This window comes from Siphateles boraxobius, unplaced genomic scaffold (assembly GCF_051911475.1).
Source record: "Siphateles boraxobius isolate OS27281-9 unplaced genomic scaffold, OSU_SipBor_1 16, whole genome shotgun sequence".
Classification (NCBI taxonomy): domain Eukaryota; kingdom Metazoa; phylum Chordata; class Actinopteri; order Cypriniformes; family Leuciscidae; genus Siphateles; species Siphateles boraxobius.
The window spans coordinates 17,711,917-17,730,088 of record NW_027508766.1 but is presented as its reverse complement, the minus strand read 5'-3'; the positions used below and the strand labels follow the sequence as shown (position 1 = coordinate 17,730,088).

Below are 18,172 nucleotides of genomic sequence, written 5' to 3'. Positions count from 1 at the left end.
TCTCCCCATTCTCATTCATGACACCGCAACCTTCCCTTCCCATTACCCTATCGTGTTCTGTGTTGCTGTTTCCCATCTTGGCGTTTAGGTCCCCCATCAAATGTAGTGTCTGGGTGTAGTTTCCAATACAGCCTGCAGTTGTTCGTAGAATTCATCCTAACAAGTGTCATCGCTGTCATTTGTTGGAGCAGCACTGGATGATAGTTGTGTTAATTTGCTTCCCCCTCAGCCTAATCTTCATGAGCCTACTGTTGACAGGTTTCCACTCTATCAACCTCTTCTCTACTCCTTTCTTCAGAATGATGGCTACTCCTTCCCTATGTTGGTGGTCATCTCTTCCTGTGTACAGCACTGTTTCCCCTGTGCTTGTTGTGAGTCTCCCTGATCCTGTCCATCTGTTTTCGTTTACTCCTAGTATATCTATGTTGTATCTTATCATCTCTGATGTCACTTGTGCTAATTTACCTGTATCGTACATTGTTCTTACATTCCAAAATCCTATCCTAGTCTTAAGTTTGGCATTCAGAATTTCCACCTTCCTGTCACTGGCTTCCTTTCGGCTTTCACCAATGGCATTCATCCTAGCATCTGAATATAGCCCTGGAAGTCCATCGCGCCCAGTAGCGTCGAGTAGAGTAGCTTCTGTTGCTGTTTACGTAACGTACTTGTTTTTTTTACAAGACAGATTTGTTAGCCCTGTGCTAAACCTACAACCTGGAGGACCAGTGGATAGCTCTTTGTCTGTCCTCTACCCTTTGACCTGTCCAGCATGGGCGACCCTACCAGGAGTTAAATCTCCCACTAGTATAGCTGTAGGGGTCATTGAGACACACAAGCTCCCCGACCACTACGAGGTTGCAATCCAAAGTCATTGCAATTGGATCTCTCTCTCCAGTGTGTGTTCCGTGACAGAAGGACATAAGATTTCCGTCACTAAGAGTTCCAGCATGATGGGGTTCCGTATCCTCCCTCCTACCACGGAGAAAGAGAGGATGGGCCGTGTCCAAAATTTGATGAGCCATCGTCAGCAGTGCCTGCCGGTGGGTTGCATAGCTCAGTCATTTTGGACGCTCTCGAGGGGAATGGGATACAATGAGGCAGCATTAAAAGACATTTTTAATACCTGTCTTGATGACCCATTGCCGAATTGGAAATGAAGGGTCTGTTTTTACTTCAGAGTTTTACCAGATACCTTGAGCATCGGAGGCCAGTGTCTGTTCCTGAGCCGGAGCCAGTGTCTGTTCCTGAGTCGGAGCCAGTGTCTGTTCCTGAGCCGGAGCCAGTTTCTGTTCCTGAGCCAGAGCCAGTGTCTGTTCCTGAGCCGGAGCCAGTGTCTGTTCCTGAGCCGGAGCCAGTGTCTGTTCCTGAGCCGGAGCCAGTGTCCTCAGACAAGATGGCCGCCGCCGGGTCGGTTTCTGTTCCTGTTCCCGAGCCGGTGTCTGCTGTTCCTGAGCCGGTGTCTGCTGTTCTCGAGCCTGAGCCGGTGTCTGTCCCTGTGCCTGAGCCATGGCCGCCCGAGGGGTCTTCACTGCCCTGGCCGCCCGAGGGGTCTTCACCGCCCTGGCCGCCCGATGGACCGTGTGCTTCGCCCTGGCCGCCCGATGGACTGTGTGCTTCGCCCTGGCCGCCCGATGAACTGTCTGCTTCGCCTTGGCCGCCCGATGGACTCTCTGTTTCGCCCTGTCCGCCAGCTAAGCCGTCACCCGTTGTTCTTGTTCCCCTCCGTGGACCTGGCCCCCCATCCTGCCCCTTGATCCTCCACCATTCCACCCCCCACCTGGACTCTTGTTTTGTTTGTGTCTAGTCTTGGAGCGTCTGGTAGCCGCTCTGTAGAGGGGGGGTTATGTCACAGTGTTGTGTTATGTTCCCTGGTGTCAACTAGAGGTCCCGTTCCCCCACGGTGTCATTCTCATTTGGAACTGCATTCCCCATAATCCCCGTCTGCACTTATAACGGTTCATTGCACTCAGCTGTTCCCTGTCATCATTTGTCCCAGCTGTTCTTTGTCCAGATCATTTGTGTCGGTGTATTTATACCCTGTCTGTCTTAATGTTTAGCACGGAGTACTTGTTTAGAGTCACCGCACTTCGGTTGTTCTTGTTCTGTCTACCTTGTGTTTTGTTTCTTGTTTTGGACCTCTGCCTGAACTAGTTAATGAGTACGGATTACCTAATAAAGTCATTGCAATTGGATCTCTCTCTCCAGTGTGTGTTCCGTGACAAGAGAACACATATATGGCTTGAAAATGCTACTTTAAAATGCTCTATCACTGGTGCTGTTATTTTTAGTGCCATTCAGGTTTGATTTATTTTACAACAACAATTATCACAAACATTTTTTTTATTATTAATGCAAGAAAACAATTACAATAAGGCAATGCAAAATCACATAAAATCCCTAAAGAACAGAGCACAGCTCTGTAGAAATGAAACAATTATTACAAGAAAGAAATAATAATAAAAAATATTATGCATATACATCCAGGTCTTCTAATAGTTAAAATTTCTTTACTTTTCGATTTTAAGATTCTTATTGATTTTGTTATGAGGTTGGAAGGGTGAAGGGAATGAACCCAATCGCAGACAGTAGTCACAGCACACGGTTTATTATGAACAAAAAGGGAAAACAAAGCCCACGAGGGGGCAAAACAAGACAGGACTAAGGTGACTAACTAGACAAAGATACTGACAAAATTCTAGAAGACAAACAACTGATACAAAAATAGCTCAACAGGACAATTTTTCTTGACAGGTTACTCACAAACTTGACACGGATTGACAATGAACCAACACTGGACAGCAAACACGAGGGGATTAAATAGAGACAAACTAATGAGGGAGACAGGTGATAATGGGGAAGCAATAATGACTAAACAAGTATAACAAGGAGGGCGGGGCAAGATGACGAGACAACACAAGCACATGGCCCAACAAGGCCATGTGTTTGCACAAGAAACATGGGTCTGTCATGATCCTGCCTCAAGACTTAAAGACAAGAACTAGATGGCAGAATCATGACAGATTTACTGTAAATCCAAAATTCTTTCTGAAAAACTGAAAATAATAACTTTGTTTTAAAGCACTTAAATTTATGAATATTAAATTTCCCCAAAATATTATTCAGAATAAATTGAATGTGCCCCAGATAGCAGACCAACATTGAATGAAAGTTAATGCATTAACCACAAGATCATTGAATCAATGTTAAAAATGTAACATTGATTTTTTTCATCAGGTTTGCACCCTGAAATAATGTTATTTCAACTATGAAAAATAGATCAAGATGGACTTAAAATCAATATTTTTTCAATCTTAATTAAAAAACTTATTTAACATTTAATCAACATAGAAATAATATCAAATCAATCTTGCTTTATGTACAGGAGGATATATTCCATTTAATTGTCTGTTTTTACTCCTTTCAATCAAAAACAATGTGGTTTTGGATCAAAAAGTCTCTCAAAGTAAAAAACTTTAAACCTTCAGTTTATATGCAAATGTTTTTATTTATGACCCCACACGACAATGAGCAGGAATTAACATCACATTCACGTAGATCTTCCATTATTATACCAAAACTTATGTCATTTTTTGAAAATGAAGAAATTACATTTATTGTAATTTGAAGCTTCTCATAGGCCTACGTCTCAAACCAAAGGGTACTAATTATACAGTCAAAAAACAAATGTACTCTTGGTCCAATTTCAGAATCACAGAAAGTGCTATTATTGTGATCCATATTAAATCTATAGGGGAGACCGGGGACAGTTACAACAGGGAATGGTTGCAACATGTAATTTTTCTCCAACCAGAAACAAGCTAGAGTAATGACACTCACACTGCACGCTCAATTGGATGCCCCCTGTTGTCACCGATGTCTGTGACCATGCATAACATATTGTTAAAATGAAAAATGATAATATAAAATATAGTTTAAAAAAATGTTTTACATGACAATATGCTAAATAAAAGTTAATTGCTTCACAAATTGTTCCATTCTTCCTGTCAGTAAAAGCCTACTGTATTTTATATCAATTTGAATATTTGACATCTGCACATAAGGCCTACTCATCTAGACAAATCTATAATTGTCATCTAATCAAAGCTGATGAATAAATAACACTGTAATATTATTAGGGCCCAAGCCTTGAAAAGGCGAAGGCCCTATTGTTTTCCTAAGGATTATTAGGGCCCAAGCCTTGAAAAGGCGAAGGCCCTATTGTTTTCCTTAGGATTATTTTTTTTTTTTTTCTCCTCTTTTATTTTTCTTACGACTATTCGGGCACTTTTGGGGCTCTTAACGTGCACGAAAACTCTTGAAACTTTGCACGCGGGTCAGAACCCGCGGCCATCAGGGTCGGGGTGAAGATGGTACCCGGGCGTGGCAGGGGGGCTCGACAGCGCCCCCTGGAACGGGGTCCGAAAACTTGGTCCATAAATCAAACACGCTTGTATGTAAGAATATGAAACTCGGTACACATATAGATCTCATCGGTTCATATATACTTCATGCTCTTACTTTTTACCCCAGCCCAACAGGAAGTCGGCTATTTAGGGTTGTTTGTAAAACGTATGCAATGGAATTTAAAGTACTTCTCCTAGAGAATTCAAAGAAATGCCACGAAACTCGGTCAGCATGAAGTCAAGACATTGAGGATGAAAAATTGCGAGGGGATTTTTGATATCTCGAACGGTGTGGCCGTGGCGAGGAAACGAAATTATGGCGAGAAACGTGAAACAGGAAGTGTGTTATAACTTCTGCATACATTAACTGATCTTGATGAAACTTCAGCAGTGTGTTCGTTGTAAGAGGCCGATCACATGGATGTGACTTTTGTGAGTCAAAGTTATAGCGCCACCAACTGGCAGCAGGAAGTGTGTCACTTTCAAAATGCTTCGAAATCACCCTCTTATTTTAACCCAATTTGCTTCAAACTTCATCTGTATAATGTAAACATACGCCATATGTAGACCTGTGAATGGATTCTTGATATCTTTGATACTGTTGCCGTGGCAACACATCAAACTTTAAAATTCTTTTTTGATGCTTTTGAGACTCTTAGCATGCTTGAAATTGCATGAAACTCGACAGACATGTCACATATATTAGCCAGTAGACATGTGCAAAGTTTCAGGAACGGGCGTGGTGCAGGGACTCAGTAGCGCCACCTTTTGACAAAAGTGAGAGGGTTAGTTTCATAGTTTTACCTGCAATCTTAAAACTCGGTAGGCATATTGTTCAGATCAAGCCGGACAACTTTCTAATTTACAGATTTTGGTTCCGAACAACAGGAAGTCAGATATTTTGGTTTGAATGGGATGCTTTGGAGTAATCTCTGTCCCTCTCTCCCTCTCTCTGCATACCTCTGTGTCTGTGGGGGGAGGGGGATGTGTCTGTTTGAGTGACAAAGCTTTTAATTATTGTTGATCAAGGTTTTGGGGGCTTTGGGGGCCCTTAACATCCTCTAAAACTCTTGAAACTTTGCACACGGGTCAGAACCCGTGGCCATCAGGGCCGGACTGAAGCTGGTACCGGCGCGTGGCAGGGCGGACCGACAGCGCCCCCTGGACTGGGATTCGAACACTTGTCCATAAATCAAAGACACTTGCATGTAATAATATGAAACTCGGTACACTTATAGATCTCATTGGGTTGAACAACTTTCGTGCTCTAAGTTTTACGACATCCCAACAGGAAGCCGGCTATCATGGTTTGTTTGGAAACGCATACCCCTGAAATTCTATTTAATTCTCCTTGGGAATTAATCGGATTTCAAGCAAACTCGGTCAGCATGACGTCAAGACATTGATGATGCTAAATTCCGGAGGGATTTTTGATATCTCGAACGGTTTGGCCGTGGCGAGGAAATTAATTTTATGACTAAAAAAGGACACATAAAGTGTGTTATAACTTTGCTCGTTTTACCTACAGTTACAAAACTTGCCACGCATATTGTTCTCATCAAGCCAATCGACTTTCTAATTTAAAGTCATTAGCTCAGAGCAACAGAAAGTCAGATATTGTAGTTTGAATGGATTTCTTGTCCCCCTGCCATTCTGTTTGTGTGTGTGTGTGTGTGTGTCTGTGTGGGGAGGGGGGAGGGGAGGAGGGGAGGGGGGGGGGGCTCTTTGAGTGATAGTTTAGTTTAAACACCAACTCATACATAGGGCCATACTGCCCTCTTGTGTTCAAAATTATATACATATTTGGTATGTGACTGAGGATCGAGAGCTTTTAAATACGGACGTCCACATTGATAATGGTGGCTCTTGCAGAGCGCTCGAATGAATAAATTAACTAAACGTTCGCTCAGCTCTGCTCGCTCGTCGCCATGGACGCGCACCGTTATGAATGCCCAGTGTTTCCCCTAGGATTTTTTTTCAGGGGGGGGGGGGGGGGGGGGGGATTGGGGGAACTGCTAGTGTTGCGGAGCGGGTGTATTACGAATACGTGGTGTACATTTTTTAGCAATCAAAAAGCATGTCTAATTAATTGAAATAGTGTATTATGAATCATTAAACGTATACAACATTTAAAAAAAAATATGAAAAAAAATGTCACACTAATTCTGTGTTGTGTTTTGTCTGGTAATAAAATGAAGACATAAAACACAAATTTGATCATTTATCATCAATTTTAATCATATGAAATTAAATAAACTTTTTGTCAAATAACGTGCTGCACAATGAGCTTTACTGTTAAAGTCCCCATGAATTCAAAATTGACCATACTTACTTTGTTTGCTTAAATTGATCGTTTTGTGGTGAACAATTCATCCATGCAAGTCAATCCACACACAAAAATTGTTTGGCTTCGTAATCTTTAATCAAAATCTGAAATTTCCCCTCCCCTCTGCGTTGGAGGACCTTGCCTGATGACGTAGGTTTCACGGTTTGGGCGTCTTCTTAACATCCGTAATCACGCCCCTCCAACTGACAGTAGACAGGCTGAATGAAAACACCTACTTTTCTAGATCCAATCAGGTGCTAGTTGGGGAAAAAGCCACGCCCACCATTTTGCCTCATTTAGTATTCCGTTTCTCTCGGAAATACGTCACAACACTGGAGAAAAGTCGTTTGCAACTTCCGGTTCACGGGGACTTTAAAATTAAAACATGGATTATTCCTTAAATTCAGTTTTGATGATAATTTATTTGGATTAGTGTTAGTATTATTACATTGGGACATATCTAAATTCTACTGTACAACGGTAATATATTTCTGTCAAGTTAAACCGAACTTTTATTTTGACGGGTTGCCGTGAAGACCTTTTGAGTTTGTTTGTTTATGTCATAATGATAGTTTTTCTCAAATGAAGCGGTTAAATGATCACGAAGTGACTTTCGGAGTGGATCTAGAGCCTAAATACTAGTATCTATTAATAGGTACTAGTATCTAAAAGGTAATTTTCTCTCTCTCTCTCTATCTTTGAGCCAATATGGCAAGCCGTTTTAACATTTAATCATTTTAACCTACTAGTCTCTATTTTCATGCTACTAGTACTTATTTTTTAGATACTAGTATCTATTCCATTAAGTACTAGTACTTATACATTAGCGACTAGTGCTTATTCTGTTTAGAATATTCAAAGTGCTTATTCAATTTTTAAGCTTATTTATATTTTCAGAGCAGAAAATCCGATTTTTCTGCTTATTCAATATTGCATCTAAAATGTAAGTGACTTGACGTGTGTGTTTGTGTGTGTGTGTGTGTGAGAGAGAGAGAGATTGTGTCTGTTACAGTGACAAGAGTTTAACCCTTTAAGGCCTTGTCTTTTAGGATATATATCTTTTTTTTATAAAAAAAAAAGTGCATACAAGCCATATATTTTAAATGTATTGTTTGCTTTAAATTAAATTAAGATTGTATGTTTGGTAATTGAACCTAAATAAATTTAAAACTAATGTGCTATATTTCAGATAAATATATTTGTTTTCCTTCATTTTAATCAACACTAACTTTATTCTCATCTGAATTATAAATAACTTATTTCTGTATAAAATACAAAATCCCGAATAATCCAGACCAACCAGAGCGCACTATTTCTACAACATCATCAGTGTTGAAGCAGAACTACCAGAGCCGTTCGGCAGATAGCGAGCAGATATTTTGTGTCACGTCGTGCACAATAACCCTAAAGGCACCAGGGTGGCGGTGCCACCGGCTTTATATATATATATATATATATATATATATAAATATAGCTGCGAGCAGCGATGAAGGCCAAAGCCGGCGGCACCGCCACCCCGGTGCCTTTAGGTAACTAAAGGCACCGGGGTTGCGGTGCCACCGGCTTGTTTTTCTTTTTCTTTTTTTCTTTTCTTTTTCTTACGACTATTCGGGCACTTTTGGGGCCCTTAACGTGCCCGAAAACTCTTGAAACTTCGCACGCGGGTCAGAACCCGCGGCCATCAGGGTCGGGCTGAAGATGATACCCGGGCGTGGCAGGGGGGCTAGACAGCGCCCCCTGGAACGGGGTCCGAAAACTTGGTCCATAAATCAAACACGCTTGCATGTAAGAATATGAAACTCAGTACACATATAGATCTCATCGGTTCATATATACTTCATACTCTTACTTTTTACCCCAGCCCAACAGGAAGTCGGCTATTTAGGGTTGTTTGTAAAACGCATGCAATGGAATTTAAAGTACTTCTCCTAGAGAATTCAAAGAAATGGCACAAAACTCGGTCAGCATGAAGTCAATACATTGAGGATGAAAAATTGCCAGGGGATTTTTGATATCTCGAGCGGTTTGGCCGTGGCGAGGAAACGAAATTATGGCGAGAAACGTGAAACAGGAAGTGTGTTATAACTTCAGCATACATTAACTGATCTTGATGAAACTTCAGCAGTGTGTTCGCTGTAAGAGGCCGATCAAATGGATGTGACTATTGTGAGTCAAAGTCATAGCGCCACCAACTGGCAGCAGGAAGTGTGTCACTTTCAAAATGCTTTGAAATCACCCTCTTATTTTTACCCGATTTGCTTCAAACTTCATCTGTATAATGTAAACACACGCCAGATGTAGACCTGTGAAAGGATTATTTAATATCTAAGATAATGTTGCCATGGCAACGCATCAAACTTTAATATTCTTGTTTGATGCTTTTGAGACTCTTAGCATGCTTGAAATTGCATGAAACTCGATAGACACATCACATTTATTAGCCAGTAGACATGTGCAAAGTTTCAGAAACGGGCGTGGTGCAGGGGCTCAGTAGCGCCACCTTTTGACCTTTTGTTATTTTTATAGTTTTACCTACAATCATAAAACTCGGTACGCATATTGTTCAGATCAAGCCGGACAACTTTCTAATTAACTGTCATTAGCTCAGACCAAGAGGAAGTCAGATATTTTAGTTTGAATGTGGATGTTTCTGAGAATTTTCTCTCCCTCTCTCTCCGTCTCTGTGTGTGAGGGATTTGTCTATTGCTTTTAATGGATTTCAAGGTTTCAGGGGCTTTTGGGGCTCTTAACATGCTCAAAGACTCTTGAAATTTTGCACACAGGTCAGAACCTAAGGCCATCAGGGCCGGGCTGAAGCTGGTACCCGGGCGTGGCAGGGGGGCTCAACAGCGCCCCCTTGAAAGGGGTCCGACAATTTGGTCCATATATCCAACACACTTGCATGAATTAATATGAAACTCAGTACACATATAGATCTCATCGGGCCGAACATCTTTCCCCCGGTCAAGTTTTACGCCAGCCCAACAGGAAATCGGCTATTATGGGTTGTTTGGAAAACGCTTGCTGTGGAATTTGAAGTACTACTCCTAGGCAATTCATTCAATCATCGCCAAACTCGGTGTGCATGAAGTCAAGACATTGAGGATGATAAATTGCGGACAGATTTTTGATATCTCGAACGGTTTGGCCGGAGGCGAGGAAATGAATTTTCATGACTAAAAAAGGACATATAAAGTGTGTTATAACTTAGTTAGTTTTACCTACAGTTACAAAACTTGGCGTGTATATTGTTCTCTTCAAGCCAAACAACTTTCTAATTTACAGTTATTAGCTCTGACCAACAGAAAGTCAGATATTGTGGTTTGAATGTGGATTCTGAGAATTTTCTCTCCCTCTCTCTGACAGAGAGAGTGTTCCCTGCCATTCTCTCTGTGTGTGTGTGTGTGTGTGTCTGTGTAGGGAGGGTGAGAAGGGGGGGGGGGTCTCTTCGGGTGATATTACATATGTGACTGAGGATGTTGTGTTTTATTGCGAGTGTACACAAATATAAGTAAACAGTTTGCAGTCTGAATGATGTCCTGTATGAAAGAAAATGACGGAGTATGTTTCCACTATTCACACACACACACACACACACACACACACACACACACACACACACACACACACACACACACACACACACACACACACACACACACACACACACACACACACACACACACACACACACACACATACACACACACACAGTTCGATCGCGCCCGCGCCTCTCTCTCTCACACACGCACACACACACACAGTTCGATCGGGCGCGCCTCTCTCTCAAGGTGTGTGTGTGTGTGTGCAGGCGCAGAAATCATTTTATACGGAAATCAATTATTTATAATTCAGATGAGAATAAAGTTAGTGTTAATTAAAATTAAGGAACATTTAGTTTTTCTGTTCTGAATATCATTAAAAAAGAAAAGGCAGAGACAACATAATGATAAATAATCTTAAGATATTATATCGTATGCTATGTGTTGTGAATACACCCATGTTAAACATTAAAATTTACTTCCATTGCATATCATAGGACACATTAGCGTAAAATATAATTACATTTATAAACCTGTACAAAGACCTCCAGATAAATACTGGGCTTCTATATTTACACATTTAAGTGCTGCAAAACATATTGAGATGTGAAATCCTACGACATTAAAAATTATTCTATATTTAAATTATCTCATATATGTAGCTATTGTGGTTCACGATCATAGGCCCTGTCCCAAATGGCACACTTCATATGAATTTTCGGTCTTGTGTAGTTATTTCATGTGTCCGTTAAATCCATGAGACTGTAGGGTGTCTCATTTTTCATTTTAGGTTTTAGAAGGTTTTTCACGCATACTTTGTGGTTGATATATGCCCTCGATGCGCACTTTTGCAGAGCCCACACTGATGCAAGCTCTACAGCACACAACAGTCAAAGCAGGGTTATGTTTTTGCACGTCGTGCACAATAACCCTAAAGGCACCGGGGTGGCGGCTTGTTTATATATATATATATATATATATATATATATATAAATATAGCTGCGAGCAGCGATGAAGGGCCAAAGCCGGTGGCACCACCATCCCGGTGCCTTTAGGTAACTAAAGGCACCGGGGTTGCGGTGCCACCGGCTTGGGCCCGTAATCGCTGCTCGCAGCTATATATATATATTTTTTTTTTCTCCTCTTTTATTTTTCTTACGACTATTCGGGCACTTTTGGGGCTCTTAACGTGCACGAAAACTCTTGAAACTTTGCAAGCGGGTCAGAACCCGCGGCCATCAGGGTCGGGGTGAAGATGGTACCCGGGCGTGGCAGGGGGGCTCGACAGCGCCCCCTGGAACGGGGTCCGAAAACTTGGTCCATAAATCAAACACGCTTGTATGTAAGAATATGAAACTCGGTACACATATAGATCTCATCGGTTCATATATACTTCATGCTCTTACTTTTTACCCCAGCCCAACAGGAAGTCGGCTATTTAGGGTTGTTTGTAAAACGCATGCAATGGAATTTAAAGTACTTCTCCTAGAGAATTCAAAGAAATGCCACGAAACTCGGTCAGCATGAAGACAAGACATTGAGGATGAAAAATTGCGAGGGGATTTTTGATATCTCGAACGGTTTGGCCGTGGCGAGGAAACGAATTTATGGCGAGAAACGTGAAACAGGAAGTGTGTTATAACTTCAGCATACATTAGCTGATCTTAATGAAACTTCAGCAGTGTGTTCGTTGTAAGAGGCCGATCACATGGATGTGACTATTGTGAGTCAAAGTTATAGCGCCACCAACTGGCAGCAGGAAGTGTGTCACTTTCAAAATGCTTTGAAATCACCCTCTTATTTTAACCCGATTTGCTTCAAACTTCATCTGTATAATGTAAATACACGGCAGATGTAGACCTGTGAAAGGATTATTGATATCTTAGATACTGGTGCCATGGCAACGCATCAAACTTTAATATTCTTTTTGGATGCTTTTGAGACTCTTAGCATGCCTGAAATTGCTTAAAATTGCATGAAACTCGACAGACAGATCACATTTATTAGCCAGTAGACATGTGCAAAGTTTCAGAAACGGGCGTGGTGCAGGGACTCAGTAGCGCCACCTTTTGACAAAAGTGGGAGGGTTAGTTTTATAGTTTTATCTACAATCATAAAACTCGGTACGCATATTGTTCAGATCAAGCCGGGCAACTTTCTAATTAACTGTCATTAGCTCAGACCAAGAGGAAGTCAGATATTTTGGTTTGAATATGGTCATTTTCTCTCTCTCTCTGTCTCTGAGACAATATGGCAAGCCGTTTTAACATTTAATCATTTTAACCTACAAGTCTCTATTTTCATGCTTCTAGTACTTCTTTTTTAGATACTAGTATCTATTCCATTAAGAACTAGTACTTATTCATTAGCGACTAGTGCTTATTCTTTAGTACTAGTGCCTATTCTTTAGATACTAGTGCTTATTCTTTAGATATTCTTTTGAATACGTATTAGTAGCTAATGAATAAGTACTGGTATCTATTTAATAGGTACTAGTATCTAATGACTTAGTACTAGTATTTATTGAATAAATACTAGTATCTATTAATAGGTACTAGTATCTAAAAGGTCATTTTCTCTCTCTCTCTCTCTGAGCCAATATGGCAAGCCGTTTTAACATTTTATCATTTTAACCTACTAGTCTCTATTTTCATGCTACTAGTACTTATTTTTTAGATACTAGTATCTATTCCATTAAGTACAAGTACTTATTCATTAGCGACTAGTGCTTATTCTGTTTAGAATATTAAAAGTGCTTATTCAATTTTTATGCTTATTTATATTTTCAGAGCATAAAATCCGAATTTTCTGCTTATTCAATATTGCACCTAAAATGGAAGTGACTTGACGTGTGTGTGTGTGTGTGTGTGTGTGTGTGTGTGTGTGTGTGTGTGTGTGAGAGAGAGAGAGATTGTGTCTGTTACAGTGACAAGAGTTTAACCCTTTAAGTCCTTGTTTTTTGGATATATATCTTTTTTTATTAAAAAAAAAGTGCATACATCCCATATCTTTTAAATGTATTGTTTGCTTTAAATTAAATTAAGATTGTATGTTTGGTAATTGAACCTAAATAAATTTAAAATTAATGTGCTATATTTCAGTTCAATATATTTGTTTTCCTTCATTTTAATCAACACTAACTTTATTCTCATCTGAATTATAAATAACTTATTTCTGTATAAAATAAAAAATCCCGAATAATCCAGACCAACCAGAGCGCACTATTTCTACAACATAATCAGTGCTGAAACTACCAGAGCCGTTCGGCAGATAGCCAGCAGATATTTTGTGTCACGTCGTGCACAATAACCCTAAAGGCACCAGGGTGGCGGTGCCACCGGCTTTTTATATATATATATATATATATATATATATATAAATAAATATAGCTGCGAGCAGCGATGAAGGGCCAAAGCCGGCGGTACCGCCACCCCGGTGCCTTTAGGCCGGGGTTGCGGTGCCACCGGCTTGGGCCCGTAATCGCTGCTCGCAGCTATATTTATAACTTACATTTTTGATAATAATCATTTTGCTAACACTGACATATATTGTAATATACTGCATTTGTAACATGTTGCAACCATCCCCAAACAATGTTGCAACTGTCCCCGGGCCCGGGGTCAGTTGCAACATCGGACTCCTTACATTCAAATACAAATTGTGAAAAATGTAGATTCTGTAATTATCTTTAAATGGTTTAGACTATTAATATAAGTTTATTGTATAACCAATTGGCTTGTCTAATCCAAACCGTCTCTGAGTAACAGAGCCAAATGCATAAAGTGTTGCAACGGTCCCCGGTCTCCCCTATCTAAGAAGTTCTAAGGATGGGTATCGGTAAATGTTTTAAAGTGTACTTCCTTTGGGAGGTATAGGAAAGGAAAGATATAGTCATGGTCAGAATTAATGGCACTCCTGGTAAATATGATCAAAAATGCCTGTAAAAAAATAAATCTGCATTGTTTATCCTTTTGATCTTTCATTCAAAAAAATTCAAAAATCTAACCTTTCATTGAAGTAAAATAATTGAAAGTGGGAGGGAAATCACTTTACGAAATAAATGTTTTTTTCTACAAAACACGTTGGACACAATTATTGGCACCCCTAGAATTTTTTACATGTAAAATATCTCTGAAGTATATTCCTATTAATATTTACCTTTTTTTTAGCACAACAGAGTGACTAGGAACATTAAATTGTCTTGCTATGACTCCTTGTTTTACAGGAGTTTAAATATGAGGAAACACAAAGGCCAAATTCCCTTAATCATCCATCACAATCTGTAAAACCAAAGAATATAGTTCTGATGTGCATCAAAGGATTGTTGAGCATTACAAAATAGAAAATGGCTGTAAGAAAATAGCTAAAGAATTGAAAATCCCCAACTTGACAATCAGGGCAATAATTTAGAAGTTCCAATTAACTAAAGATGTTACGAATTTGCCAGGAAGAGGACGTGTGTCTATATTGCCTAAATGCACGGTGAAGAGGAAAGTTTGAGTGGCCAAAGACTCTTCAAGGATCACAGATGGAGAATTGCAGAGATTACTTGGTCTTGGGGGTCAGAAAGCCTAAACAAAATATATCAAACAACCCCTACATCCCCACATCGTTTGGAAGGGTTTCAAGAAAAATCCTCCTCGCTCCTCCAAAAACAAACTCCAGCATATTCAGTTGTCAGACATGACTGGAACTTCAAAAGGGACTTGATTCTATGGTCAGATGAAACGAAAAAAGGGCTTTTTGGCAGCAAACCCACCAGGTGTGTTTGGTGCAAACAGGGATAAAAAGTACCCCATGCCTATGGTTAAATATACTGTTGGATCTTTTTGTGGGCCTATTTTTTTGCTGGAGGTCCTGGACATCTTGTTCAGATACATGGTATTATGGATTCTAGCAAATATCAACAGATAAAAAATCCAAACCTGACTGCCTCTGCTAGAAATCTTATAATGGGCCGTGGTTGGATCTTCCATCAGGACAATGGTCCAAAAGAAAAATCAAAATCAATACATAAATGTGTAACTGAGCACAAAATGAAGCTTCTGCCATGACAGTCCCAATCCCCTAAACTGAACCCTATAGAAAATGAATTTGAAGGATCTGGAGAGATTCTGTATGGAGGAATGGTCTCTGATCTCTTGGCAGTTGTTCTCCAAACTCATCAGGCATTATATAAGAAAACTCAGTGCTTTTATCTTGGCAAAAGGAGGCTACAAAAAGTATTTAATACCAGGGAGCCAATAATTAAGGCCAGCGTGTTTTAGAGAAAAGCATTTATTTCATAATGTGATTTACCCCCCACTTTCAATTCTTTTACTTCACTGAAAGGTTAGATTTTCGCTTTTTTTTTTTTTTAAATTAAAGATCAAAAGGATAAACAATGAAGATTTATTTTTTACAGCCATTTTTGATCATATTTACCAGGGGTGCCATTAATTCTGACCATGACTGTACGAAGTTCTTAATTTATTAATATATCTCTTGGGCAAAAAAATTGAGTCACATCATTTCGACTATTTCGAATTTGGAAATGTGTCTTGGGTTAATAAAGTTCGTATTCATTTGTTTGGAAAACTATTAATGACAAAATTCACTCCATTTATTTATAAAGATTGTAGATGAAGAGCTTATTCAGTTACATTGACACTGTGTTTCTAACCAACAGAGCAAAGGCAGTTTGCTATGTGGAAAGTGGAATACAATTCAAAACCTTGATATTGCTTATAATCAAACTGAAAATTATACTTTTCACAGAAAGTCTTGTGAAATTATCACAAACATTGGAACGATAATTTCAAACGCGCCCCCGGTGGGTGGAGAAGGAGTCGCAGCATCCACCACATCATCACCGCATCGCTCCCGCAGATAATGGTGAAAAGAACAGGCAGGGAGCAGCGCGTAAAGAGGACGTATGTCCATTCGCCAAGGTGCCTGGAAAATTAAAGGCAACGCCGCAAAGGACAGCTTTTAGATATTGCGAGGCCTGCAAATTAGGTCTCAGTTCAGGGTAAATTAGCCTACATAATTTTTAGTCACTGTGAAATAGAGCCTATTATTATCTCACACGATGGGCAATCGGGGAATGGAGGACTTGATTCCTCTGGTAAACAGACTGCAGGATGCTTTCTCTGCCATCGGACAAAATGCCAACATGGATCTTCCTCAGATCGCGGTGGTCGGTGGCCAGAGTGCTGGGAAAAGCTCGGTATTGGAGAACTTCGTTGGGAAGTAAGTGACTGATGACATAGATGGACAGCATCACTCTACATCCATTGTGACATCCACTATCCCTGTATCATTAATTGCTCTTGAACGGGACACAAGCATTTTCAGTTATCACTAAGGCTATAATGCATGTGCACCAAAACCAATGTTTATTTAGAATAATATAGAGACAATATTATCAATGACAGTGAGGAGGAGCTCATCTGTTTGCAGGTTACGCTTATAAAACAGGAGAAATTGTTATACATTGATGCTTAACTGACAAAATACATTTATTTTACCATGATTTACTTAATGTAAAACTTAAGGTAAAACATGCAAACTTAACTCAGTCTCTCGACATGGACAACCGCTTTTGGCAGCAGCCTCGTGAAGGAGAGTGACTGATGCTCATGGCTGACGTGTGTGTCCTCGCGAGGGCATCATACTAGCGAGCTGTCTATCTTCACCATACAACAGCATTCTTGGACATCATATGTGCGAGCGAGCTTATGTATATTAGGAAGAGAAATCATCTTCGTGTTTTGAAATACGGGCTAGAGTAACAGCTAATTATATAGTATATACCTAAGATAATGTTATTATGTTTCCATTAGATTTTCATGATTTGGTTGAAGATAAATAAGATATAAAGGCATTCAGAGGCCGCCGGGATAAAAGGGACCTAAGTCCAAGGTTTAATGTTCACCGGTCACATAGGCCATAGGGCCAGTTCCCTGCTTTTTGTTTTCTGAAATTTTGTGCATAAATTGGAACCAATATTATTAGGACCAAATAACAATCCTTTAGAGTGATAGTTCACCCAAGATGAACATTCTGATATTGTTTACAAACCACCGTGTTGTTCTAAACTTGTGGTGATTGCATTTTTTTCTTTCTTTTCTTTATACAATGAAAGTGAATGGTGATTGAAGTTGTCATTACGCTTTTGTGTTCTGTGGAAGAAAGTCATAGAACAACATTAGACTGTGTATATCAGGGTTTGGTGAAGGATGAGGCGAGGACTCAAATGCAGAGCTCTGGGTTTTTTATTAATACAAATAAATCAAAAACAAACAAAATCTACCCCGTGGGGAAAACAAGACAGGAAGAGAGACTTGTCAGGATAATGACACATGAGGGTACCTTAGGCCCTGTTTACACCTGGCATTAAGATGCGTTTTGGTCAATCAGATATCACGTAGATGAGGGAGACACATACCCGTTTACACCTGGTGTTTTAATTCATCTCTTTTGTCCCCTTTCAACCACTTCTGTCCTGATTTCTTTGAGGGAAGGTTAATGTATGTTTTCTTTTGATCTTATGGACAAAATAAGCTCACACAATTGACATATGAATGCGAAAGGACACGATAAAAAAAAAACATACGGAGAGCAGCAGCTCTCATGGTCTCAAGACAATGGAATGGTGAGAGAACGTTGTGCTTGGTACGATTTTCATCTGACTTCAAACCAAATTTGGGTATTTAGCCGACAAAGTTTAAATCATGTCAGCAGGCGGAGAGAAGGTGTTTTTTGTGGCTTTTTAAACAAATTCGACCACATGAGCGTTTACACTACGAAATCAATCTGATCTAATGCATTTTAAACTACTTCTGGAAGTGGTTGAAAGTGGACAAGCTCAAAACCCAGTTTTAAACCCAGTTTACACTTGTATTTGGCATCCTCCACTT

General features: G+C 39.9%; 1 protein-coding gene and 1 long non-coding RNA gene across 4 annotated transcripts in view; one reads left to right on the top strand and one right to left on the bottom strand.

Annotated features, from left to right (window-relative positions):
- LOC143739400 (uncharacterized) overlaps positions 1-18,172 on the bottom strand; it is a 119,076-nt gene that overhangs the window by 24,727 nt on the left and 76,177 nt on the right. The window lies entirely within an intron of this gene.
- dnm1b (dynamin 1b) overlaps positions 16,138-18,172 on the top strand; it is a 70,694-nt gene continuing 68,659 nt past the window's right edge. For all 3 annotated transcript variants that reach the window (XM_077231871.1, XM_077231870.1, XM_077231872.1), the window contains exon 1: positions 16,138-16,502. In XM_077231871.1, the coding sequence (XP_077087986.1) occupies positions 16,342-16,502 (161 nt within the window). In that variant the 5' untranslated portion in view covers positions 16,138-16,341. The remainder of the gene's footprint in view (positions 16,503-18,172) is intronic.